This window comes from Lissotriton helveticus, chromosome 7, assembly GCF_964261635.1.
Source record: "Lissotriton helveticus chromosome 7, aLisHel1.1, whole genome shotgun sequence".
NCBI classification, from domain to species: domain Eukaryota; kingdom Metazoa; phylum Chordata; class Amphibia; order Caudata; family Salamandridae; genus Lissotriton; species Lissotriton helveticus.
In genome coordinates, this window is record NC_136068.1 from 3,116,033 (window position 1) to 3,140,997 (window position 24,965).

The following is a 24,965-nucleotide window of genomic DNA, read 5'->3' on the forward strand; positions in this document are numbered from 1 at the left end:
ATGTGTATGGGTGTGTTGGTGAGTGAATGGATGTATCAGTGGTACATTATTGAGTAACTACATATGTGAAATGCAGTATATGTGAGTATTGGAGTATATAAATGACTATATGTGAGAATGGGTGATTGTGAGAGTCACTGTATCGATGAGTGTGTGCTTGTATCAGTGATTGTATAAGAGAGTAAGTATGTGTTAGTATCTCTATGAATAAGTTAGGTGATGTGTATATAACTGTATAGGTGAGTAAATGGGAGTGTGAATGATTCTTTGCATGATTGATTAGGTGTGCGAGTCAATCTATGGATGAGTGGCGATGTGTGAGTGTCTGTATAGGTGTATGAGTGCATATGATAGTGTTGTATTGATGAGTGACTGTATGCATGAGTGACTGTATGGGTGAATGAGTGGACGTGTGTGTAGACCTAGGAATCAGTGAGTGGGTATGTAGTAACTGGTTTTGGTGTGTGTATGATTTCGAAAATGGTAGTCTGCATTTTAGAGTGGGTGTATCAAAGGTTATATTAGGGTGTGAGGAGGTGCATCTGATTATCACATGGATGATGTCATCAGTGATGTCATTTGACATGTCATCAGTGATGTCACTGACCATGTCATGAATGATATAATATGTGACATCATCAGCAGGGCATTGAGGGGGTGCGAGTTATAGTTAGCTCAACTAACTATAACGGCCGAATTTCTCTGATTTTGTACAAGTGAAATGTCCAACTAACTATAACGTCCATGAAACCTATGGTTTTTCAGTGAATTTCTATGGTTATTTTAAATGCCGATTTCTAACTATAACGTCCCTGAAACCTATGTTTTTTTCAGTGAACTTCAAAGGTTTTTTAAATGATAATTTCTAATTATAATGTCCCTGAAACCTATGGTCCCGATTCACAGAACTAACTTGAGACAAAATCCTAAACTTACTACTTTTGGTATTCACAGAAGCTAGGATTTTGTCTTAAGTTTGTCTTAAGACAGACTTAAGACAGACTTAAGACAGACTTAAGTTAGGATTTTGTCTTAAGTCTGTCTTAGGTCTGTCTTAAGACAAACTTAAGACAAAATCCTAACTTCTGTGAATACCAAAAGTAGTAAGTTTACGATTTTGTCTTAAGTTAGTTCTGTGAATCGGGCCCAATGTTTTTTTCAGTGAATTTCAAAGGTTTTTTAAACGATAATTTCTAACTATAACGTCCCTGAAACCTATGTTTTTTTTCAGTGAACTTCAAAGGTTTTTTAAATGATCATTTCTAATTATGATGTCCCTGAAACCTATGGGCCCGATTCACAGAACTAACTTGAGACAAAATCCTAAACTTACTACTTTTGGTATTCACAGAAGTTAGGATTTTGTCTTAAGTTTGTCTTAAGACAGACTTAAGACAGACTTAGGACAGACTTAAGTTAGGATTTTGTCTTAAGTCTGTCTTAAGTCTGTCTTAAGACAAACTTAAGACAAAATCCTAACTTCTGTGAATACCAAAAGTAGTAAGTTTACGATTTTGTCTTAAGTTAGTTCTGTGAATCGGGCCCAATGTTTTTTTCAGTGAATTTTAAAGGTTTTTTAAACGATAATTTCTAACTATAACGTCCCTGAAACCTATGCTTTTTTCAGTGATTTTCAAAGGTTTTTTAATAGATAATTTCTAACTATAACGTCCCTGAAACCTATGGTTTTTTCAGTAAATTTCTACATTTTTTTAATGCAAATTTCTAACTATGCTTTCAGAGGTAGGACATGTGAAGAAAGAGGAAGAAAGGCACAAAAAGAAGCAAGAGAAATGCAGTAAAAGGCAACAGAAGTGCAGAAAGAAGCAAACGATATGCTCAAAGAGGCAAGAGAGATGCAGCAAGAGGCATGAGCAGTGCAGAAAGACCGAAAAGAAGTACAGAAAGAAGCAACAGAGGTGCAAAAGGAGGCATGAGGGTGGCAGATAGAAGGAAGAGAAGTGCAGAAAGAGGCAACAGAGGTGTAGAAAAATGCAAGAAAGGTACAGAAACAAGCAAGAGAAGTGCAGAATTAGGTAAGAGAATTGCTGAGAGAAGCAACAGAGGTTTAGAAAGAAGCAAGAGAAGTGCAGAAAGAGGCAAGTGAGGTGCAGAAAGAAGCAAGAGCAGTGCAGAAAGAACCAACAGAGGTGCAAAAAGAAGGAAGAGAAGTGCAGAAAGAGGCAAGAGAATTGTTGAAAGAAGCAACAGAGGTGTAGAAAGAAGCAAGAGAAGTGCAGAAAGAAACAAGAGCAGAGCAGAAAGAGCCAACAGAGGTGCTGAAAGAGGCAACAGAGGTGCAGAAGGAGGCACAAGGGGTGCAGAAAGAAGCAACAGAGGTGCTGAAAGAGGCACGAGGGGTGCAGAAAGAAGAAAGAGAAGTGCAGAAAGAAGCAACAGAGGTACTGAAAAAGGCATGAAGTGTGCAGAAAGAGCAAGATAACTGCAGAAAGAGGTAAAAAGGCATGAAGTGTGCAGAAAGAGCAAGATAACTGCAGAAAGAGGCAAGAGATTGCAGAAACAGGCAGGAAAGGTATTCCTCCTGGACACACTGCATGTGTGCTTGCGAGCCAGACATCTCACCACACTGCTGCTGCGATTGCAGTGTGCTTCCATGCTGGCAACATGATTTATTTCTGTGTGTCTGTGTGTTCGTAGGTGACTGCACCTCAAGCAGCCCATGTGCGCGAGTACCTGTGTGTCTTTAAGTCTCTGCATGGGTGCCATCAGTGTCAGTTTAGGTGTCGCTCTCTGCGCCTGCTTGCCCGTTGGTACCTCTATGGCCCCGGGTACAAGTGGCATGGTACTGGTGCAAACTCCACACCTGTAATTACAGGTGCTGTGCAGCACCATGCCGCCAGTGCTCCACAATTACAAGTTAAACCCCATTTATTTCCTGATGTGAGCAGGGGATAAATGGGAGCAGGAGGGAGGCCGTGTTGGACAAGGGGAATTGGGTGTGGAGCATGTCCTGCTGTGGGCTGCAGAGAGGGACATTAGTTCATGCTCCCCCATGCCACAGAATGGGTTTGTCTGGGTAGGGCTGTACTTTTGCCTCCGCGCCTGTCCGAGCCTGCCCAAGAAGAAATTGCGCTTTTATATGAAGGGGCTCCGGGCCGCATCCAGGACCACCGCATTCAGAAGCTCCTAACTTCCGGATGGTTGTGGTGAGTGAGATATATATATAAATATATATACCACATACGTGCAGAGATACATACAAATACCACATGCATACACACATATATGCATACATACAAATACCACATAGGAGCACACATGCAGTCCTTAAACACACAGGGGGGTGGCGGGGGAGGGATGGCACGGACACTGGCAGGTGAAGTCCACATATCCCGCAATTCAAAGCGAGCTGAGGAGGAGAGCTCTCCACAGAGGGAGCAGCTCAACCTGTGTCCAGCAGGTGTATGGGAAAGGAGGTGTACAGGTTCTTGTAGGAGGTTGATGGGACAGTGGTTGTGTGTCTGTGTGTCTGCATGTGTGCACATGTGTGTGCATGCGTGTGCGCATGAGAGGGCGATGCGCAGGTGCTCATTGGGTGGGTGATGTGGGAGATGTTGATAGGGAGACGATGTGGGAGATGCTCACAGTTAGAGGATGTGGGAGATGCTCGCAGGGAGAGGATGTGGGAAATGCTCACAGGCAGATGATGTGGGAGATGCTCACAGGGAGAGGATGTGGGAGATGCTCGCAGGGAGAGGATGTGGGAAATGCTCACAGGCAGATGATGTGGGAGATGCTCGCAGGGAGAGGATGTGGGTGATGCTCACAGGGAGATGATGTGGGAGATACTCACAGGCAGATGATGTGGGAAATGCTCACAGGCAGATGATGTGGGAGATGCTCACCGGGATATTATGTGGGAGATTTTCACAGGGAGAGGATGTGGGAGATGCTCACAGTGAGATGATGGGGGAGATACTCACAGGGAGAGGATGTGGGTGATGCTCACAGGGAGATGATGTGGGAGATACTCACAGGCAGATGATGTGGGAGATGCTCACAGGGAGATGATGTCGGAGATGCTCACGGGGAGAGGATGCGGGAGATGCTCACAGGGAAATGATGTGGGCGATGCTCACAGGCAGAAGATATGGGAGATGCTCACTGTGGAATGATGTGGGAGATGTTCACAGGGAGAGGATGTGGGCGATGCTCACAGGGAGAGGATGTGGGCGATGCTCACAGGGAGAGGATGTGGGAGATGCTCACAAGGAGATGATGTGGGAGATTCTCACAGGGAGATGATGTGGGAGATGCTCACAGGGAGAGGATGTGGGAGATGCTCACAGGCAGAGGATGTGGGGTATTCTCACAGGGAGATGATGTGGGAGATGCTCACAGGCAGATGATGTGGGAGATGCTCACAGGGAGAGAATGTGGGCGATGCTCACAAGGAGAGGATGTGGGAGATGATGTGAGAGATGCTCACAGGGCGATGATGTGGGGTATTCTCACAGGGAGAGGATGTAAGAGATGCTCACAGGGAGATGATATGGGAGATGCTCACGGGGAGAGGATGTGGGAGATGCTCACAGGGAGAGGATGTAAGAGATGCTCACAGGGAGATGATATGGGAGATGCTCACGGGGAGAGGATGTGGGAGATGCTCACAGGGAGAGGATGCGGGAGATGCTCACAGGCAGATGCTGTAGGAGATGCTCACAGGGAGAGGATGTGGGAGATGCTCACAGGGAGAGGATGTGGGAGATGCTCACAGGCAGATGATGTGGGAGATGCTCATGGGGAGAGGATGTGGGAGATGCTCACAGGGAGAGGATGTGGGTGATGCTCACGGGGAGAGGATGTGGGAGATGCTCACAGGGAGAGGATGCAGGAGATGCTCACAGGGAGAGGATGTGGGAGATGCTCACAGGGAGAGGATGTGGGAGATGCTCACAGGCAGATGATGTGGGAGATGCTCACAGGGAGAGGATGAGGGAGATGCTCACAGGGAGAGGATGAGGGAGATGCTCACAGGGAGAGGATGTGGGGGATGCTCGCAGGGAGAGGATGTAAGAGATGCTCACAGGGAGAGGATGTAAGAGATGCTCACAGGGAGATGATATGGGAGATGTTCAGAATGTGGACGATCAGGTTAGCACACAGGGTTCATCTCACCTGACAGGAGTCCTTCCCCCCTTCCAGGTACCCGGCACAGAACATGTTGTCGGTGATTTGTCCGGGGTAGGCTTGACGGCAGGAGGCGCTAGACAGGACTGGCAGATCGAGGCACTGCAGGGCCTCCGGGTACTGAACTGTAAAGGAGACACAGGTTATAGTCAGAGTACAGAGGGGGATAATCTCAAGAACGTGTGATAACCATCGCAAAAAGTAACATAACACAACTTGCAACATTGCAGTCTATCGCAGGAAAATTACGCGTGTTAACTAAGTATTCACAACACGGAGGCACCATGCAAAATTCCCCCGACAACGCCTCAAATGTCCGCGATAAAGTCAATGCAACGCAGCAAAATGCGAAAAACGAACTCAAAAAATGTTGTGATGAGGCCTTGGCATGATGTGAAAATCTAAACCAGACACAAAGCCGCTGCCAACATGAAGGCACAGGAGGAGCTGGCGGAAACGTAGGCCACAGTCATCAGTGTGGAGACGGCACAAGGAGTTGGGAGCCCTGACACAGCTCGGGAGGGCCTGACACAACATCAACAGGGGGAGTCACAACCAGGGACTGGGGTGACGGGGGTGATGGGCACAATGGCACACATGCAGAACGATGCGTAGCACACTGCACACCCACAATCACCCAGGGTCATGTTCCCATCCCCGTGGCACACTGCAGCACACACATAGCAAGAACAGCACTTCCCTTGACAATGTGGCACAAAGTGCAACCCCGACACTGCAGAACAGAGGGCACAACTGGCTCCGCACATGCGCCGAAACAGGTTACCTACATCTGACAGAGCTGGGAACTGTGAGATGGAAATGTACACGTACAACCTCACATCCGTCATGTGGTCCAAATGTCCACTGTCCGGCATCTAAATCCAGCACCTCCCAAACAGTCACAATGTACATTGTCACACAGTCTGCATGTAAACAGGAACAATGCGCCAACATACATGTCAACACAATGACGGTGATGTTGTTGCCCTTGGCCAGCCTATAGGGATGGTGATGTCATTACCCTTGGCAGCCTATAGGGACGGTGATGTCGTTGCCCTTGGCCGACCTATAGGGATGGTGAGGTCATCAGCCTTGGCAGCCTATAGGGATGGTGAGGTCATTACCCGTGGCAGCCTATAGGGATGGTGATGTCATCACCCTTGGCAGACTATAGGGACGGTGATGTCATCACCCTTGGCAGACTATAGGGATGATGATGTCATCACCCATGCCAGCTTACAGGGATGGTGATGTCATCACCCTTGCCAGCCTATAAGGATGGTGATGTCATCACCCTTGCCAGCCTATAGGGATGGCGATGTCATCACCCTTGCCAGCCTATAAGGATGGTGATGTCAACCCAAAGGCTCCACGGGGAATGTCAGCACCATAAGGCTGGTGATATAGTGTCCCGTGGAGGAGGAATGAATACGTTTATTGTTTAGTTAATTAAAATCACAACAATTTGTACATAGCAACATTAAAACAAATATCCATAAAAAAGGGGTTTCCTTTTTTTGTTCTCTAAAGGAGAAAACTATTTCTTATCATAACATTTCCATGAGGATGAGTGCTCAGCTCAGCCCTGCCCCTGCCCTGTTGCTTCGGGCGCTTCTCACCTCCAGACGTCCGCAGGTTTCCCCAGCCGGACACCAGGCACTGGCTGCCCGCGGCAGGGCAGTTCACGCCCATCCTGATGGGCTGCACCTGAGCGTTGAACTTTGCCGGGGTGGCCAGTTTGACCAGCATGAAGTCGTTGTCGATGTCGTAGCTGCTGTACTTTGGGTGCATGATGGCCTTGGCCACCTGGAGGCGCTGCTCGGTCCCTTCTGCACGGGTGGTGTCATGTTCACCCAGGTGGGCCACCAGTGTTGACGCTCTAAAGAAGAAAGATGCAGGAAAATATATGAGACCTCTGGGAGACAGCAGCACACAGAGGGAACCTTCATGCAAAGGTGAACAGAAGGAACATGGGGAGCACAGGGGATAGGGAGCCTGTTAGCACCTGGGAGCACCTGGGAGCACCAGGGGGAACAGGGGAGCACCAGGGGGCACATCGGGGCACATGGGAGCACCTGGAGCACCTGTGAGCACCAGGGGGCACCTGGGGGCACTGCACCTGGGGGCCTGCTCTTTCTTCATTCTTTTAACCCCTGTTCCCTGCACCGTGTTACAGTGTCACGTCACAGCATTTGTTAGTTATGTTTTTTCAATCAAATTGGAATATATTGTCTCTAGTCATTCCTTTGAGGCCATTTTCACAGTTCCACAAACTGTCATCTTTGTATTCTCCTTCCTCGCATTGCCCTGTCAATACCTTCATTTGTTCTTGTTATTCCATTTAACGTTAACTCTACTCTTGGTAGGAGCGCTGGTTGTTGTGTTAAAAATAATAATAATGATAAAATAATTTGTGTGGGGGATATCGTTTGGCTAACTAGTTACGTTTATTTGGGAAAAAAGCATTCAGAGTGCAGTAAGCTGTTCCGATCTAGTGGCTTTCTGTATATGAAGGTCTAATTCCATTTCCTATTGGGCCACAAAGAGATTGCACCAAACGTCAATGTGTATTACTGATCAATCTAATTCTTAGCGGGACAGTAATTCTTTGCTATCCCTAGGCCTGGGCGGTGAACTTTGCTCCGTTCTCGAAGTTTGCAGAGTTTTCTGCACTCCGCACTCCGCAGAGCTCGCGGAGTGCAGAAAACTCCGCTTCACGATGTGCAGAGGAGTTTTTTCCCCACTCACGCTCGCGATCGCTAAGGGTAATTTTGCGATCACCAGCGGTAGGTTGGCGAGCGCGAATTGCCGCTCTGGTAGAATTTCTACCCGAGCGGCAGGAATACCGGAACAAACTGCAGTTCACACTGCACTCCCCAACTCGCGGAACTTGGCAGAGTTTTTTTGTAAGTTTGCGGAGTTCCACATAGCAAAACTCTGTAAACTACGCCCAGGCTATCCATACAATAACAAGTTCTCTATGTTCCTCAAGTAAATTTTCAAACTAACCTTTCATTGTCTTTTCAACAATCCATTCTCCTTGTCACATGCTTCCATTTATAAGTTCACCAGTGAGGAGGCTACTCAGGAGCCCATCGCTGTTCCCGTTATTTGCAATAAGAAATCTCCCACTGAAAAAATAATCAGCAGAAATAATATTTTTTCTAACATAAGCTTCTTTTTATACAGTACAGATTTAAATGGTTTGGTATTGTCTACCAAATAACACATGATGTAAACACCAGACATCATTTGAATAACATTCGATTTCAGATCATAAAATGATTGATCCAATACTGAGAATAGGACATAGGAGGAAATATTTGTCTCAGCGTGAGCCAAAGTAGATTGACCTACTAGAATAATTGAATCTGAGGGTGCTGAACGAGACTCAAGTGCTGTCTATAAGTGACTAAACTAGAATGGAAATAAAATAAATACTTGGACTCAGGTCTTGTAATAGAACATACAAGAATAATTGAATTAAAAAAATGGCAAGTAGATGTGGTTTGTATGAAGCCAAATTAAATCAACACTAGACTCATACGGGTTTCAGTGGCCAAAAGCATGGTTAAAAAGGTTAGAGGAGAAAAAAACTTGCAAGAATATTTCAAGGCGAGCAGACAACGATAAAGTGGAAATGAACAGAACAAAATCTGTTTAAGGTTTGGAAAGAGGTTGCGTTGAAGGAGGGTATGTAAATTCAATAATTTATGAGAAAGAGGTTCCTGGTGAGAATAGCGCTAGATTCCTCAGCCCCCTCGTCACTTTATGCCACCAGCCCTCTCTTGTCTTTAGGTCATCAGACGTCCAGCCCTCTCTTGTCTTTAGGTCATCAGATGTCCAGCCCTCTCTTGTCTTTAGGTCATCAGACATCCAGCCCTCTCTTGTCTTTAGGTCATCAGCCGTCCAGCCCTCTCTTGTCTTTAAGTCATCAGCCGTCCAGCCCTCTCTTGTCTTTAAGTCATCAGACGTCCAGCCCTCTCTTGTCTTTAAGTCATCAGCCGTCCAGACCTCTCTTGTCTTTAGATCATCAGCCGTCCAGCCCTCTCTTGTCTTTAGGTCATCAGCCGTCCAGACCTCTCTTGTCTATAAGTCATCAGCCGTCCAGCCCTCTCTTGTCTTTAAGTCATCAGCCGTCCAGCCCTCTCTTGTCTTTAAGTCATCAGCCGTCCAGCCCTCTCTTGTCTTTAGATCATCAGCCGTCCAGCCCTCTCTTGTCTTTAGGTCATCAGCCGTCCAGACCTCTCTTGTCTTTAAGTCATCAGCTGTTGCCCTCTCTTGTCTTTAAGTCATCAGCCGTCCAGCCCTCTCTTGTCTTTAAGTCATCAGCCGTCCAGCCCTCTCTTGTCTTTAAGTCATCAGCCGTCCAGCCCTATCTTGTCTTTAAGTCATCAGCCGTCTAGCCCTCTCTTGTCTTTAAGTCATCAGCCGTCCAGCCCTCTCTTGTCTTTAGGTCATCAGCCGTGCAGCCCTATCTTGTCTTTAAGTCATCAGCCGTCCAGCCCTCTCTTGTCTTTAGGTCATCAGCATTCCAGCCCTCTCTTGTCTTTCAGTCATCAGCCGTCCAGCCCTCTCTTGTCTTTAAGTCATCAGCCGTCCAGCCCTCTCTTGTCTTTAGGTCATCAGGCGTCCAGCCCTCTCTTGTCTTTAGGTCATCAGACGTCCAGCCCTCTCTTGTCTTTAGGTCATCAGACGTCCAGCCCTCTCTTGTCTTTAGGTCATCAGACGTCCAGCCCTCTCTTGTCTTTAGGTCATCAGCCGTCCAGCCCTCTCTTGTCTTTAGGTCATCAGCCGTCCAGCCCTCTCTTGTCTGTAAGTCATCAGCCGTCCAGCCCTCTCTTGTCTTTAGGTCATCAGCCATCCAGCCCTCTCTTTGCTTTAGGTCATCAGACGTCCAGCCCTCTCTTGTCTTTAGGTCATCAGCCGTCCAGCCCTCTCTTGTCTTTAAGTCATCAGCCGTCCAGCCCTCCCTTGTCTGTAAGTCATCAGCCGTCCAGCCCTCTCTTGTCTTTAGGTCATCAGCCGTCCAGCCCTCTCTTGTCTTTAAGTCATCAGCCGTCCAGCCCTCTCTTGGCTTTAAGTCATCAGCCGTCCAGCCCTATCTTGTCTTTAAGTCATCAGCCGTCTAGCCCTCTCTTGTCTTTAAGTCATCAGCCATCCAGCCCTCTCTTGTCTTTAGGTCATCAGCCGTCCAGCCCTATCTTGTCTTTAAGTCATCAGCCGTCCAGCCCTCTCTTGTCTTTAGGTCATCAGCCGTCCAGCCCTCTCTTGTCTTTAGGTCATCAGCCGTCCAGCCCTCTCTTGTCTTTAGGTCATCAGCCGCCCAGCCCTCTCTTGTCTTTAGGTCATCAGACGTCCAGCCCTCTCTTGTCTTTAGGTCATCAGCCGTCCAGCCCTCTCTTGTCTTTAAGTCATCAGCCGTCCAGCCCTCTCTTGTCTGTAAGTCATCAGCCGTCCAGCCCTCTCTTGTCTTTAGGTCATCAGCCGTCCAGCCCTCTCTTGTCTTTAGGTCATCAGCCGTCCAGCCCTCTCTTGTCTTTAGGTCATCAGCCGTCCAGCCCTCTCTTGTCTGTAAGTCATCAGCCGTTCAGCCCTCTCTTGTCTTTAGGTCATCAGCCATCCAGCCCTCTCTTTGCTTTAGGTCATCAGACGTCCAGCCCTCTCTTGTCCTTAGGTCATCAGCCGTCCAGCCCTCTCTTGTCTTTAAGTCATCAGCCGTCCAGCCCTCTCTTGTCTGTAAGTCATCAGCCGTCCAGCCCTCTCTTGTCTTTAGGTCATCAGCCGTCCAGCCCTCTCTTGTCTTTAAGTCATCAGCCGTCCAGCCCTCTCTTGTCTGTAAGTCATCAGCCGTCCAGCCCTCTCTTGTCTTTAGGTCATCAGCCGTCCAGCCCTCTCTTGTCTTTAGGTCATCAGCCGTCCAGCCCTCTCTTGTCTTTAGGTCATCAGCCGTCCAGCCCTCTCTTGTCTGTAAGTCATCAGCCGTCCAGCCCTCTCTTGTCTTTAGGTCATCAGCCGTCCAGCCCTCTCTTGTCTTTAGGTCATCAGCCGTCCAGCCCTCTCTTGTCTTTAGGTCATCAGCCGTCCAGCCCTCTCTTGTCTGTAAGTCATCAGCCGTCCAGCCCTCTCTTGTCTTTAGGTCATCAGCCATCCAGCCCTCTCTTTGCTTTAGGTCATCAGACGTCCAGCCCTCTCTTGTCTTTAGGTCATCAGCCGTCCAGCCCTCTCTTGTCTTTAAGTCATCAGCCGTCCAGCCCTCTCTTGTCTGTAAGTCATCAGCCGTCCAGCCCTCTCTTGTCTTTAGGTCATCAGCCGTCCAGCCCTCTCTTGTCTTTAAGTCATCAGCCGTCCAGCCCTCTCTTGTCTTTAAGTCATCAGCCGTCCAGCCCTATCTTGTCTTTAAGTCATCAGCCGTCTAGCCCTCTCTTGTCTTTAAGTCATCAGCCGTCCAGCCCTCTCTTGTCTTTAGGTCATCAGCCGTCCAGCCCTATCTTGTCTTTAAGTCATCAGCCGTCCAGCCCTCTCTTGTCTTTAGGTCATCAGCATTCCAGCCCTCTCTTGTCTTTAGGTCATCAGATGTCCAGCCCTCTCTTGTCTTTAGGTCATCAGACGTCCAGCCCTCTCTTGTCTTTAGGTCATCAGATGTTGTAGGAAGGTTGACCCCTGACTATGGTTGCCCCCAACTTTTTGCCTGGTGTTTTGCTGGTTTTCTGACTTAGTTGACCTGGGGCCCTGCTATTCAGGACCCCAGGCCTACTGCTCTCTCTGTAAAATGGATTCCATGTACCTTAGGTACCTATCTAAATTGGATACTGAGTCACCTTACCAGTCCCTGTACAGTGTACCTTAGGTACCCAGGGCATAGGTGTACCCAGGGCCTACCAGGGGCTGCAGCATGTATTATGCCACCCCTGGCTGGCCATCCAAATCTGACACAACTGGCTGCTTGACAGCTGGGGCAAGGTGGTGTAATCACCCTTTGCTTTAGATATAGTATACCTATATCTAACCCTAAAATGGACACACAGATCTCCTATCAGTCACTCCTATGGCAGGCCTTAACAATCCTGAAGGCAGAGTGCTTGGAATCGTGTGAGATGGTGCTCTGGCATGAGCTGAGCCTGTCTGCGGCTTTCGGGATCCATCCCTTAGCCGTTTCCATGATATCGCATACCATATACTCTTAAGTGCATTATAATCCTCGCGGTTATGTGCCAACTCTGGTATCGCTTTATCAAAACATGTCGAGTAAGGTGTCATACGAATTGGAATACTAACCCCTCGCCAATTCTGGCGACGGGGTTAGCATTCCACCCTTCTAGAGGGACACGACATGCCTGTAACCTATAACCCGGTTAAAAGTCAGACAGAGCCTTAGCATCCACAAAATGGATGCTGCCACCGAGACACAAGTCTGCCCTCCTGCTGCTGGGAGTCCTCCCAGAGCAGGAGATAAGGACAAAGGGTTTCCTGCCAGGGGCGGTGCCAGCACCGTCCCAGACAGGGTTTTGTGTATTGTAGGTAGGCAGGGCTTTAGAGGAAGGTGACTGCACGTGGCACCCCGGTGCTCACTGTGCATAGGCTGGCTGGAACCAGTTCCAGGGTCACTCCAGACCCTGTGCTGGGGAAAAGCCCGCCAAGGAAGTGGGTGTAACCACCCCCCTCCTAGTCCCACCCATAGGGCAGGACTTAGTCGCGTGCCAGCCCCTTTTTACAGGATAAAGGTAGAGACTGGCCCCCTTCCAAATCAGATCATCTTTGGAATCAAGATACCACTTTCCACGAAAGGACTTCACGATTTCTTCCTCAAGATTCTCCCTTGTGGCTAAGGAGTAGTCACCCTGCATCCGCAGGCACCATCTAAGAACACTGCGGTCTGCTGCACGTCCTTCCTCCGGAATCCGACTGCCCAGCTCGACGAGACCCGGCTTCCCTGGCACCTCTGACCTCTACCCACCTCTACAGCACAGCTGAGAACCGTGGGTGCGACGAGACCTCGAGGGACCGGCCATCGCCAAGACTGCACGACTTCTGCACAGCAAGCCCACCGAGTAATTTCCTGGTGAGTGCTTTGGGGTCCGAGAAGCCCCCACCCTGAGCAGCTCCAGCACCGAAGAGCAGCCCCCCAGCATCTCCACGATCGGCGTGGGGCCCTTCTGCCTTCTGCTGCTCACCGCGTTGTTTGGCTACTAGCCTGTTGGCTTGTGGCCTTCCTGACGACGCCCGACGACATTTCTGCTGCTGGTCTGGTTGCTCCAGACTGGCCCTTGCTCCCTCCCAGAAGAGGAGCACCCTGGACCCTCCTGGTCCACTCAAGACGCCATTTTGAGTCCACCGCGTGGGCTTGAATTAGCCAAGGCTTGTTGCCCAATCCTGGGTAACTTCGACGCCAACGACTTCATCCTTCGTGGGACAGCTCGCACCTCCATCCTGGTCGCCGACAACGCCTCCTGGTCCGAGAGACTGCAGAGCCCAGCAGCGCCCACTCACCTGACTGCGGTGACTTCGCCCGGTGCCATCCTGGTGCCCACTTAATCACTGGCTAGTGATTCAAGAACTTGGTCCCCTCTGCTTTCAGGTTTTCTTCTTCCTTGATCCAGGCTTGGATCCATCGAACTTTCCTTCACTGGTCGCCTGCCAGCAACTTCTTCCTTCCAGGCTCCTGGTCCGGCAACGAGATCCCCGACGTCTTTTCAGACCTATGCAGCGGCAGCCCCTGGGCTAGGTAACTTCGGCACTTCGGTGTCCCAGCATAGCCTCACTATCCTAGGGTCAGGATCCACTGTCGTTTTCTTCCTACCAGGTCGGGTTCGCCCGTGAACACTAACTTTGCCTTTACTAGCCTCCATAGACTTTGTCCCGCATCCCGCGTGAGAGTGCACACTCTGCACCCGAGTCCCCTGGGCCTCCTAGTAGTAATCTAACGATTCCCTAGTCCAGTCCTAGCGATTCCAAAGCCTATTAGAACTGTTACTTACCTGCTAGTAATTCGCATTCCACTTTTAGTGTATATGGTTTTTCGTGCCCCTCGGGCATTTGTGTAACGTGCTAACTTAAAAGTATTTTCGTAAGAGTTTTGTTGTGTGCCTAGCACCCTGTCCTCATAAAGAGTACAGGGTTGTTGTGATTCTAATAAATACACTGTTTATTTTCATAACACTTGTGTGGTGTCCTTTCACTGGGTGTTCAAGGGGTAATGTGATGGTAAAACAGCTGGCTTAACACGCCCTCTAGAGTCTTAGCCTTAGACTGCTCGTATCCATGCTACTAGGATAGCTGGTCTATAAGGTTGACTTACAACCAATCATCAATAAGGGTTGTTTGGACTGATATATAGTGATCACTAGAATAGTGAACACTGCACATCAGGCCAACTTCTCACATTGGTGAGCAGCGGTTGGGATTTGAGCTTGCTGTTGTTTTACCACACATGCCCTAAGAATATCTTGTGAAAGATCACATAAGTACTAAAGGTACATATAACTTAGCTTAGAATACTCTGAGTTCTACTGAACCAGCTGTTGTAGCTCCTAGGGCCTAGCACACCCTAAACTACAACTCTAGCAAGGGATCAGTAGGCAAACATATAGTGTAGGTAAGTGCACCACTTACACCTCACTAGAAAAGCATGTCGACTCAGGGGGACTCTACTGAGACTCCCCTGGTCAGTGTTGACCCTCCACAGGTCACTTCAAGATATGCAGCTCTCAATTTTCAGGAGATGAGGCAACTCTGTGTCTCCAGGAAACTGAAGCAGGGGTCTAACCCCACCATTCCCTTTCTGATAGGTCTCTTAGAGACATATGATGCCAGAAAGCTCTCTCAGTTACATGAGAACATGCCAGCCTTAGAGGGAACCTCTGGGGATCCAGACCTCCCCAACACTGATTCAGCAGTTGAGGAGGAGGATCAGGAGGTACTCTCTGGGGATGAGGTAGACAAAGGTCTTGAGGTAGTCAGAAGGCTAACTAGGACCAACTTAGACTTACTTGGGCTAGGATCTGGGGGACCCCCAGTACTGACCCGAAGTGGGCCTAACCTTGGAGTTAGGAGAGATAGATCTCTTTCTAGGGACTCCAATAGATCTCTGCACTCTAATGCCTCTTCTCAGGGGAGAAGGAATCCTCCACAGAGGAGATTTACTTCCCCTCAGAGAAAGGAGCATGAAGCTAGGATGAGACAAGCTGAACTGAGGATTGAAAGGGAAGAAATTGCCCTGGCCAAAGAGAAGCTTGCCCTGGCAAGAGAGCAGCAGATGAGTGGGCTAGCTCCCACTGGTGGCAGCAATCTCCCAAGAGATAGAGAGAAGGGTTTAGATACTAAACACCTGACTAAAATAGTGCCCCCCTTTAAGCAAGGGGATGATATCCAGAAATGGATGGCTGCTCTGGAGAGGGCCTGCACTGTGCAGGGCATTCCCCAGAGTCAGTGGGCAGCTATACTGTGGCTCTCCTTTGATGGTAAAGGTAGAGATAAGCTCCTCACTACAAGAGTGGAGGATGCTAATGATTACCAGGTCCTGAAAAATGCACTGGTTGATGGGTTTGGCTTAACCACTGAGCAGTACAGGTTGCTGTTCAGAGACACCCAGAAAACTCAGTCTCAGGACTGGTCAGACTTTGTTGATTGTGCCACTAAGGCTTTGGAAGGCTGGCTACTGGGTAGCAAGGTTACTGACTTCACAGGATTGTATAATCTTATTATGAGAGAGCAAGTCTTAAATACTTGTCAGAACCAGTTATTACACCAGCACCTGGTAGACTCTGATCTGACCTCTCCACAAGAATTGGGTAAGAGGGCAGACAAATGGGTCAGAACCAGGATTAGGCCCAAGAACCAAGGTGGTGACCAGAAAAAGGAATCAACCAAGCCTCAAGAGAAGGGTGGGAATAAATCTACAGATCAAGCCACATCAGGGCCCCAAAAATCCTCTGAGGGGGGTGGGTCCCAGAATCCTTCCAACAACCAGAAGAAACCTTATTGTTATCCCTGTAAACAGGTGGGTCATTTAAAAACTGACAGCAGTTGCCCCAAGAATAACAATAAGGAAAACATACCCCCAAGTAACATTCCCAAACCTCCTGTTACTACTAGTAGTAATCCCCCAGGTGGTGGGAGTGCCCCCAAGAATTTGGGTGCATTTACTTTGGGAGTTCCTGGGGACTCTGGCCTAACCAGGTCCCCAAACTTAGACACTCTTGTCTGTGAGACTGGCATGGGGTTTGCCAACTTCACAACTTGTCCCAACACTTTGGGCAAGTACAGACAGGAGCCCCTCATCAATGGTATAAAAGTTGAGGCCTATAGAGATACAGGGGCTAGCATCACTATGGTGACTGAGAGTCTAGTCCCCTCAAGGCAACTTTTACCTGGTGCCACATACCAGGTGACCAATATTGATGGAGTGCAGAGAGATCATCCCATGGCAGTGGTCAATCTCAGCTGGGGAGGTGTCACTGGCCACAAGAGAGTGGCAGTGTCACCAAACTTGCCTGTAGATTGCCTACTGGGGAATGATTTAGAGCTCTCAGCCTGGGCTGAAGTAGAGCAAGAAACCCATTCTATAATGGTAAACATCCATGGTAAGGTTAGTGGGGCAGTGGTAGCCACAGCCCCAGTCCAAGATATCCTCCCTGAACAGGTCAGGAGGGTTGTGCCAGTCACAACCCAATCTCAGACAACTTCCTTCCCAGAACAGGTTGTCAAGGCTGTCATGGTAACAGCCCACACCCAAACTGAGCCCCCTCCTGAAAAGGTTGGGAGAGTTGTGATGGCCACAGCTCAAACTCAGACAGATGATAGTGTTGTGAAGCCTGAAACTATGGATCACTCCACTCAGACAGAGAGCATTGAGGAGGAAGAGAAATCTCCCTCCCACCAGACTTTAGGAACAGATCAGCCTCCTCAGGGAACTGATCTGACCCCTTGTGAAGCAACTGCCACAGAGGTAGTCAGGCCTAGCCTGGCAGAACCCCTGATGTCAGTGGACCCTTCCAAGGTGGGACCCAGTCTGGAGCAGGTAACCTGCCCCTCTCTACCCTGCCTCAGTCAGCCCAGGGCTGTAGAGGTCAGGGAGGCCAGTGTTGGACCCCAAAGGGCCCCCTGTCCAAAAGAATTTCCCAATCAGCAGATTAAGGGCACTGAAGCTAGTAGTCCTAGCCAAGTGAAAATAAAACATACTCCTGAGGGATCCCCCTTAAAATTAGTTAGGGACCTCCCACAGATGGACACTGTTGGGCACAGCCAAACTTGGGACCTGAGGGCCCCAGACCTGACCTGTCCCTCCAGTAAGCCAAACAGAGGGACCCAACCTCCAGCTGTAGGTAGCCAGAGGTTGACCCTGAGAGCCCAAAACAACTCAGTCTTGGAAAGAAAGGCCTATATGGTGGAAAATGATTGGAGGAAGCTGAGCCCACAATTAGTGGAGCCTCACTTCAGTACTCCATTTCAGCACCAGCCTTTTTCTTTGACAAAACACACCACAGGTAGAGATTCCCTATGGTGGAGACCCTCAGACACCCTTAGGGTGAGGGATTGCTTAGTGGACCATGACATAGGGGGTAACCATGCCAGTGCTGGTACTTCCTTAAATGGCCACTTAGGCAATATAGGCTTACCTGGACAAGGATAGCCTTATCTCCTTTCGTTTGGGGGGGGTTATGTAGGAAGGTTGACCCCTGACTATGGTTGCCCCCAACTTTTTGCCTGGTGTTTTGCTGGTTTTCTGACTTAGTTGACCTGGGGCCCTGCTATTCAGGACCCCAGGCCTACTGCTCTCTCTGTAAAATGGATTCCATGTACCTTAGGTACCTATCTAAATTGGATACTGAGTCACCTTACCAGTCCCTGTACAGTGTACCTTAGGTACCCAGGGCATAGGTGTACCCAGGGCCTACCAGGGGCTGCAGCATGTATTATGCCACCCCTGGCTGGCCATCCAAATCTGACACAACTGGCTGCTTGACAGCTGGGGCAAGGTGGTGTAATCACCCTTTGCTTTAGATATAGTATACCTATATCTAACCCTAAAATGGACACACAGATCTCCTATCAGTCACTCCTATGGCAGGCCTTAACAATCCTGAAGGCAGAGTGCTTGGAATCGTGTGAGATGGTGCTCTGGCATGAGCTGAGCCTGTCTGCGGCTTTCGGGATCCATCCCTTAGCCGTTTCCATGATATCGCATACCATATACTCTTAAGTGCATTATAATCCTCGCGGTTATGTGCCAACTCTGGTATCGCTTTATCAAAACATGTCGAGTAAGGTGTCATACGAATTGGAATACTAACCCCTCGCCAATTCTGGCGACGGGGTTAGCATTCCACCCTTCTAGAGGGACACGACATGCCTGTAACCTATAACCCGGTTAAAAGTCAGACAGAGCCTTAGCATCCACAAAATGGATGCTGCCACCGAGACACAAGTCTGCCCTCCTGCTGCTGGGAGTCCTCCCAGAGCAGGAGATAAGGACAAAGGGTTTCCTGCCAGGGGCGGTGCCAGCACCGTCCCAGACAGGGTTTTGTGTATTGTAGGTAGGCAGGGCTTTAGAGGAAGGTGACTGCACGTGGCACCCCGGTGCTCACTGTGCATAGGCTGGCTGGAACCAGTTCCAGGGTCACTCCAGACCCTGTGCTGGGGAAAAGCCCGCCAAGGAAGTGGGTGTAACCACCCCCCTCCTAGTCCCACCCATAGGGCAGGACTTAGTCGCGTGCCAGCCCCTTTTTACAGGATAAAGGTAGAGACTGGCCCCCTTCCAAATCAGATCATCTTTGGAATCAAGATACCACTTTCCACGAAAGGACTTCACGATTTCTTCCTCAAGATTCTCCCTTGTGGCTAAGGAGTAGTCACCCTGCATCCGCAGGCACCATCTAAGAACACTGCGGTCTGCTGCACGTCCTTCCTCCGGAATCCGACTGCCCAGCTCGACGAGACCCGGCTTCCCTGGCACCTCTGACCTCTACCCACCTCTACAGCACAGCTGAGAACCGTGGGTGCGACGAGACCTCGAGGGACCGGCCATCGCCAAGACTGCACGACTTCTGCACAGCAAGCCCACCGAGTAATTTCCTGGTGAGTGCTTTGGGGTCCGAGAAGCCCCCACCCTGAGCAGTTCCAGCACCGAAGAGCAGCCCCCCAGCATCTCCACGATCGGCGTGGGGCCCTTCTGCCTTCTGCTGCTCACCGCGTTGTTTGGCTACTAGCCCGTTGGCTTGTGGCCTTCCTGACGACGCCCGACGACATTTCTGCTGCTGGTCTGGTTGCTCCAGACTGGCCCTTGCTCCCTCCCAGAAGAGGAGCACCCTGGACCCTCCTGGTCCACTCAAGACGCCATTTTGAGTCCACCGCGTGGGCTTGAATTAGCCAAGGCTTGTTGCCCAATCCTGGGTAACTTCGACGCCAACGACTTCATCCTTCGTGGGACAGCTCGCACCTCCATCCTGGTCGCCGACAACGCCTCCTGGTCCGAGAGACTGCAGAGCCCAGCAACGCCCACTCACCTGACTGCGGTGACTTCGCCCGGTGCCATCCTGGTGCCCACTTAATCACTGGCTAGTGATTCAAGAACTTGGTCCCCTCTGCTTTCAGGTTTTCTTCTTCCTTGATCCAGGCTTGGATCCATCGAACTTTCCTTCACTGGTCGCCTGCCAGCAACTTCTTCCTTCCAGGCTCCTGGTCCGGCAACGAGATCCCCGACGTCTTTTCAGACCTATGCAGCGGCAGCCCCTGGGCTAGGTAACTTCGGCACTTCGGTGTCCCAGCATAGCCTCACTATCCTAGGGTCAGGATCCACTGTCGTTTTCTCCCTACCAGGTCGGGTTCGCCCGTGAACACTAACTTTGCCTTTACTAGCCTCCATAGACTTTGTCCCGCATCCCGCGTGAGAGTGCACACTCTGCACCCGAGTCCCCTGGGCCTCCTAGTAGTAATCTAACGATTCCCTAGTCCAGTCCTAGCGATTCCAAAGCCTATTAGAACTGTTACTTACCTGCTAGTAATTCGCATTCCACTTTTAGTGTATATGGTTTTTCGTGCCCCTCGGGCATTTGTGTAACGTGCTAACTTAAAAGTATTTTCGTAAGAGTTTTGTTGTGTGCCTAGCACCCTGTCCTCTTAACCCTTTAGGTGCTGCCGTCGGCCAACGGTCGTCACGGGCACTACCTCCCCAGTGCTGCGTGCGACCGCTGGACGTCCAGTTCAGCACTGGATAATGGACAGCGCAGCACTGGGGAGGTTTGTTTACGAGCTCCTAAGGTGATAAAGAGTACAGGGTTGTTGTGATTCTAATAAATACACTGTTTATTTTCATAACACTTGTGTGGTGTCCTTTCACTGGGTGTTCAAGGGGTAATGTGATGGTAAAACAGCTGGCTTAACACGCCCTCTAGAGTCTTAGCCTTAGACTGCTCGTATCCATGCTACTAGGATAGCTGGTCTATAAGGTTGACTTACAACCAATCATCAATAAGGGTTGTTTGGACTGATATATAGTGATCACTAGAATAGTGAACACTGCACATCAGGCCAACTTCTCACAGATGTCCAGCCCTCTCTTGTCTTTAGGTCATCAGCCGTCCAGCCCTCTCTTGTCTTTAGGTCATCAGCCGTCCAGCCCTCTCTTGTCTTTAGGTCATCAGCCGTCTAGCCCTCTCTTGTCTGTAAGTCATCAGCCGTCCAGCCCTCTCTTGTCCTTAGGTCATCAGCCATCCAGCCCTCTCTTTGCTTTAGGTCATCAGACGTCCAGCCCTCTCTTGTCTTTAGGTCATCAGCCGTCCAGCCCTCTCTTGTCTTTAAGTCATCAGCCGTCCAGCCCTCTCTTGTCTGTAAGTCATCAGCCGTCCAGCCCTCTCTTGTCTTTAGGTCATCAGCCGTCCAGCCCTCTCTTGTCTTTAGGTCATCAGCCGTCCAGCCCTCTCTTGTCTTTAAGTCATCAGCCGTCCAGCCCTCTCTTGTCTGTAAGTCATCAGCCGTCCAGCCCTCTCTTGTCTTTAGGTCATCAGCCGTCCAGCCCTCTCTTGTCTGTAAGTCATCAGCTGTCCAGCCCTCTCTTGTCTTTAGGTCATCAGCCGTCCAGCCCTCTCTTGTCTTTAAGTCATCAGCCGTCCAGCCCTCTCTTGTCTGTAAGTCATCAGCCGTCCAGCCCTCTCTTGTCCCTAGGTCATCAGCCGTCCAGACCTCTCTTGTCTTTAAGTCATCAGGCGTCCAGCCCTCTCTTGTCTTTAAGTCATCAGCCGTCCAGCCCTCTCTTGTCTTTAGGTCATCAGCCGTCCAGACCTCTCTTGTCTTTAAGTCATCAGGCGTCCAGCCCTCTCTTGTCTTTAAGTCATCAGCCGTCCAGACCTCTCTTGTCTTTAGGTCATCAGGCGTCCAGCCCTCTCTTGTGTTTAGGTCATCAGCCGTCCAGCCATCTCTAGTCTTAAGATCATCAGCCGTCCAGCCCTCTCTTGTCTTTAGGTCATCAGCCGTCCAGCCCTCTCTTGTCTTTAGGTCATCAGCCGTCCAGCCATCTCTTGTCTTTAGGTCATCAGGCATCCAGCCCTCTCTTGTCTTTAGGTCATCAGCCGTCCAGCCCTCTCTTGTCTTTAAGTCATCAGCCGTCCAGCCCTCTCTTGTCTTTAGGTTATCAGCCGTCCAGCCCTCTCTTGTCTTTAGGTCATCAGCCGTCCAGCTCTCTCTTGTCTTTAGGTCATCAGCCGTCCAGCCCTCTCTTGTCTTTAAGTCATCAGCCGTCCAGCCCTCTCTTGTCTTTAGGTCATCAGCCGTCCAGCCCTCTCTTGTCTTTAGGTCATCAGCCGTCCAGCCCTATCTTGTCTTTAAGTCATCAGCCGTCTAGCCCTCTCTTGTCTTTAAGTCATCAGCCGTCCAGCCCTCTCTTGTCTTTAGGTCATCAGCCGTCCAGCCCTATCTTGTCTTTAAGTCATCAGCCGTCCAGCCCTCTCTTGTCTTTAGGTCATCAGCATTCCAGCCCTCTCTTGTCTTTCAGTCATCAGCCGTCCAGCCCTCTCTTGTCTTTAAGTCATCAGCCGTCCAGCCCTCTCTTGTCTTTAGGTCATCAGGCGTCCAGCCCTCTCTTGTCTGTAAGTCATCAGCCGTCCAGCCCTCTCTTGTCTTTAGGTCATCAGCCGTCCAGCCCTCTCTTGTCTTTAGGTCATCAGCCGTCCAGCTCTCTCTTGTCTTTAGGTCATCAGCCGTCCAGCCCTCTCTTGTCTTTAAGTCATCAGCCGTCCAGCCCTCTCTTGTCTTTAGGTCATCAGCCGTCCAGCCCTCTCTTGTCTTTAGGTCATCAGCCGTCCAGCCCTCTCTTGTCTTTAGGTCATCAGGCATCCAGCCCTCTCTTGTCTTTAAGTCATCAGCCGTCCAGCCCTCTCTTGTCTTTAGGTCATCAGCCGTCCAGCCCTCTCTTGTCTTTAAGTCATCAGCCGTCCAGCCCTCTCTTGTCTTTAGGTTATCAGCCGTCCAGCCCTCTCTTGTCTTTAGGTCATCAGCCGTCCAGCTCTCTCTTGTCTTTAGGTCATCAGCCATCTAGCCCTCTCTTGTCTTTAAGTCATCAGCCGTTCAGCCCTCTCTTGTCTTTAGGTCATCAGCCGTCCAGCCCTATCTTGTCTTTAAGTCATCAGCCGTCCAGCCCTCTCTTGTCTTTAGGTCATCAGCATTCCAGCCCTCTCTTGTCTTTCAGTCATCAGCCGTCCAGCCCTCTCTTGTCTTTAAGTCATCAGCCGTCCAGCCCTCTCTTGTCTTTAGGTCATCAGGCGTCCAGCCCTCTCTTGTCTGTAAGTCATCAGCCGTCCAGCCCTCTCTTGTCTTTAGGTCATCAGCCGTCCAGCCCTATCTTGTCTTTAAGTCATCAGCCGTCTAGCCCTCTCTTGTCTTTAAGTCATCAGCCGTCCAGCCCTCTCTTGTCTTTAGGTCATCAGCCGTCCAGCCCTATCTTGTCTTTAAGTCATCAGCCGTCCAGCCCTCTCTTGTCTTTAGGTTATCAGCATTCCAGCCCTCTCTTGTCTTTCAGTCATCAGCCGTCCAGCCCTCTCTTGTCTTTAAGTCATCAGCCGTCCAGCCCTCTCTTGTCTTTAGGTCATCAGGCGTCCAGCCCTCTCTTGTCTTTAAGTCATCAGCCGTCCAGCCCTCTCTTGTCTTTAGGTCATCAGCCGTCCAGCCCTCTCTTGTCTTTAGGTCATCAGCCGTCCAGCCCTCTCTTGTCTTTAAGTCATCAGCCGTCCAGTCCTCTCTTGTCTTTAAGTCATCAGCCGTCCAGCCCTCTCTTGTCTTTCAGTCATCAGCCGTCCAGCCCTCTCTTGTCTTTAGGTCATCAGCCGTCCAGCCCTCTCTTGTCTTTATGTCATCAGGCGTCCAGCCCTCTCTTGTCTTTAGGTCATCAGCCGTCCAGCCCTCTCTTGTCTTTCAGTCATCAGCCATCCAGCCCTCTCTTGTCTTTAGGTCACCGGCCGTCCAGCCCTCTCTTGTCTTTGAGTCATCAGCCGTCCAGCCCTCTCTTGTCTTTAAGTCATCAGCCGTCCAGCCCTCTCTTGTCTTTAGGTCACCGGCCGTCCAGCCCTCTCTTGTCTTTAGGTCATCAGCCGTCCAGCCCTCTCTTGTCTTTAATTCATCAGCCGTCCAGCCCTCTCTTGTCTTTGAGTCATCAGCCGTCCAGCCCTCTCCTGTCTTTAGGTCATCAGCCGTCCAGCCCTCTCCTGTCTTTAGGTCATCAGCCGTCCAGCCCTCTCTTTGCTTTTTGTCCTCCCCTCCTCTTGGCTTAATTCCCAGAGTCCCTTCCTTGCTTTATTTCCTCGGCCCCCTCTTGGTGTTATGTCCTGATGTCTAACAGGATCTGTGCATTTATTGTACAATATAAACTAAGGGATTGGTCTCCAGACTTATTCCAGACCCCCCCGAAGGACATGTTAGTCTTTAGACCAGCTCGCTCACAGTGCCACCATCAAGCCCCCTCACCTTACAAGGGAGCACACGCTCTGGCAACTCGAACACGACAACCCTGAGCCCTCAGGGATCTTGGAAACTGTACAGTACTTTTCGCTCAGGCACTCGTGCTCACTTTGCCTCAGAGAGATACACAGAATAAAATGCCGGGGACGTTTCCAATAAGCATTTATTGAACCAGCGCCATTGTGATATAAAACACGTTTGCGGCAACAATCAGTAGCTTAAAAGATGACAGCACCAGAAGAGAGAACAGCAGATACATTTATATCTTGGTGCTAAAGCAATGGATATATGCAGGTATATATGAAAATATGAAAACAATAATCTGTGCGCACTCTTACAATGCGGACCCTACCTAAATATATCTGAGTGTACCTAGCATGTACGTGGGTGCGAAGCCAAGATTTCGTTACAAGACCGGAGGCTACCGTTATCCATACCACCTTTTAACGCCACTCCTGCAGCCCCTTTAAAGAATCTACAGCAGCCAAAACACTAGAAGATTCCCCAAGGAAAGAGCCATCGCATGACCTGATGGGAGAGAAAGGACCCCGCCTTGGTCATGAGTAGGACACCCCGCAAGGGATGTCAGACCGCTGCGAGCTGAAGTGTCGGCGTGCGGGGACCGCTGTGTCAGGGTCGGCATAGAAGCGTCTCCTCTGGTTACCTAGTGAATGTGTAGGGCTCTTATATAAAACAAGCATTGGCAAAGCCAATAGGTCTCGCTTTTGGGACCTTATAAGTATTTAGTTATGCAGCACAATATCCTTGGTGCAACAACATTAACTGTTGCATGGCTAAACACTTATAAGGTCCCAAAGGCGAGACCTATTGGCTATGCCAATGCTAGTTTTTTTTTATTAAAAGGACAA

At 49.8% G+C, this 24,965-nt stretch overlaps 1 protein-coding gene across 1 annotated transcript in view; it reads right to left on the minus strand.

Annotated features, from left to right (window-relative positions):
* Nucleotides 1-24,965, minus strand: part of LOC144767924 (serine protease 1-like) — a 59,594-nt gene that overhangs the window by 20,125 nt on the left and 14,504 nt on the right. The window contains exons 3-4 of the mRNA XM_078651263.1: nucleotides 6,771-7,030; nucleotides 5,140-5,276 (exon numbers count right to left, since the gene is read on the minus strand). Coding sequence (XP_078507389.1) covers nucleotides 5,140-5,276; nucleotides 6,771-7,030 — 397 coding nt within the window. The remainder of the gene's footprint in view (nucleotides 1-5,139; nucleotides 5,277-6,770; nucleotides 7,031-24,965) is intronic.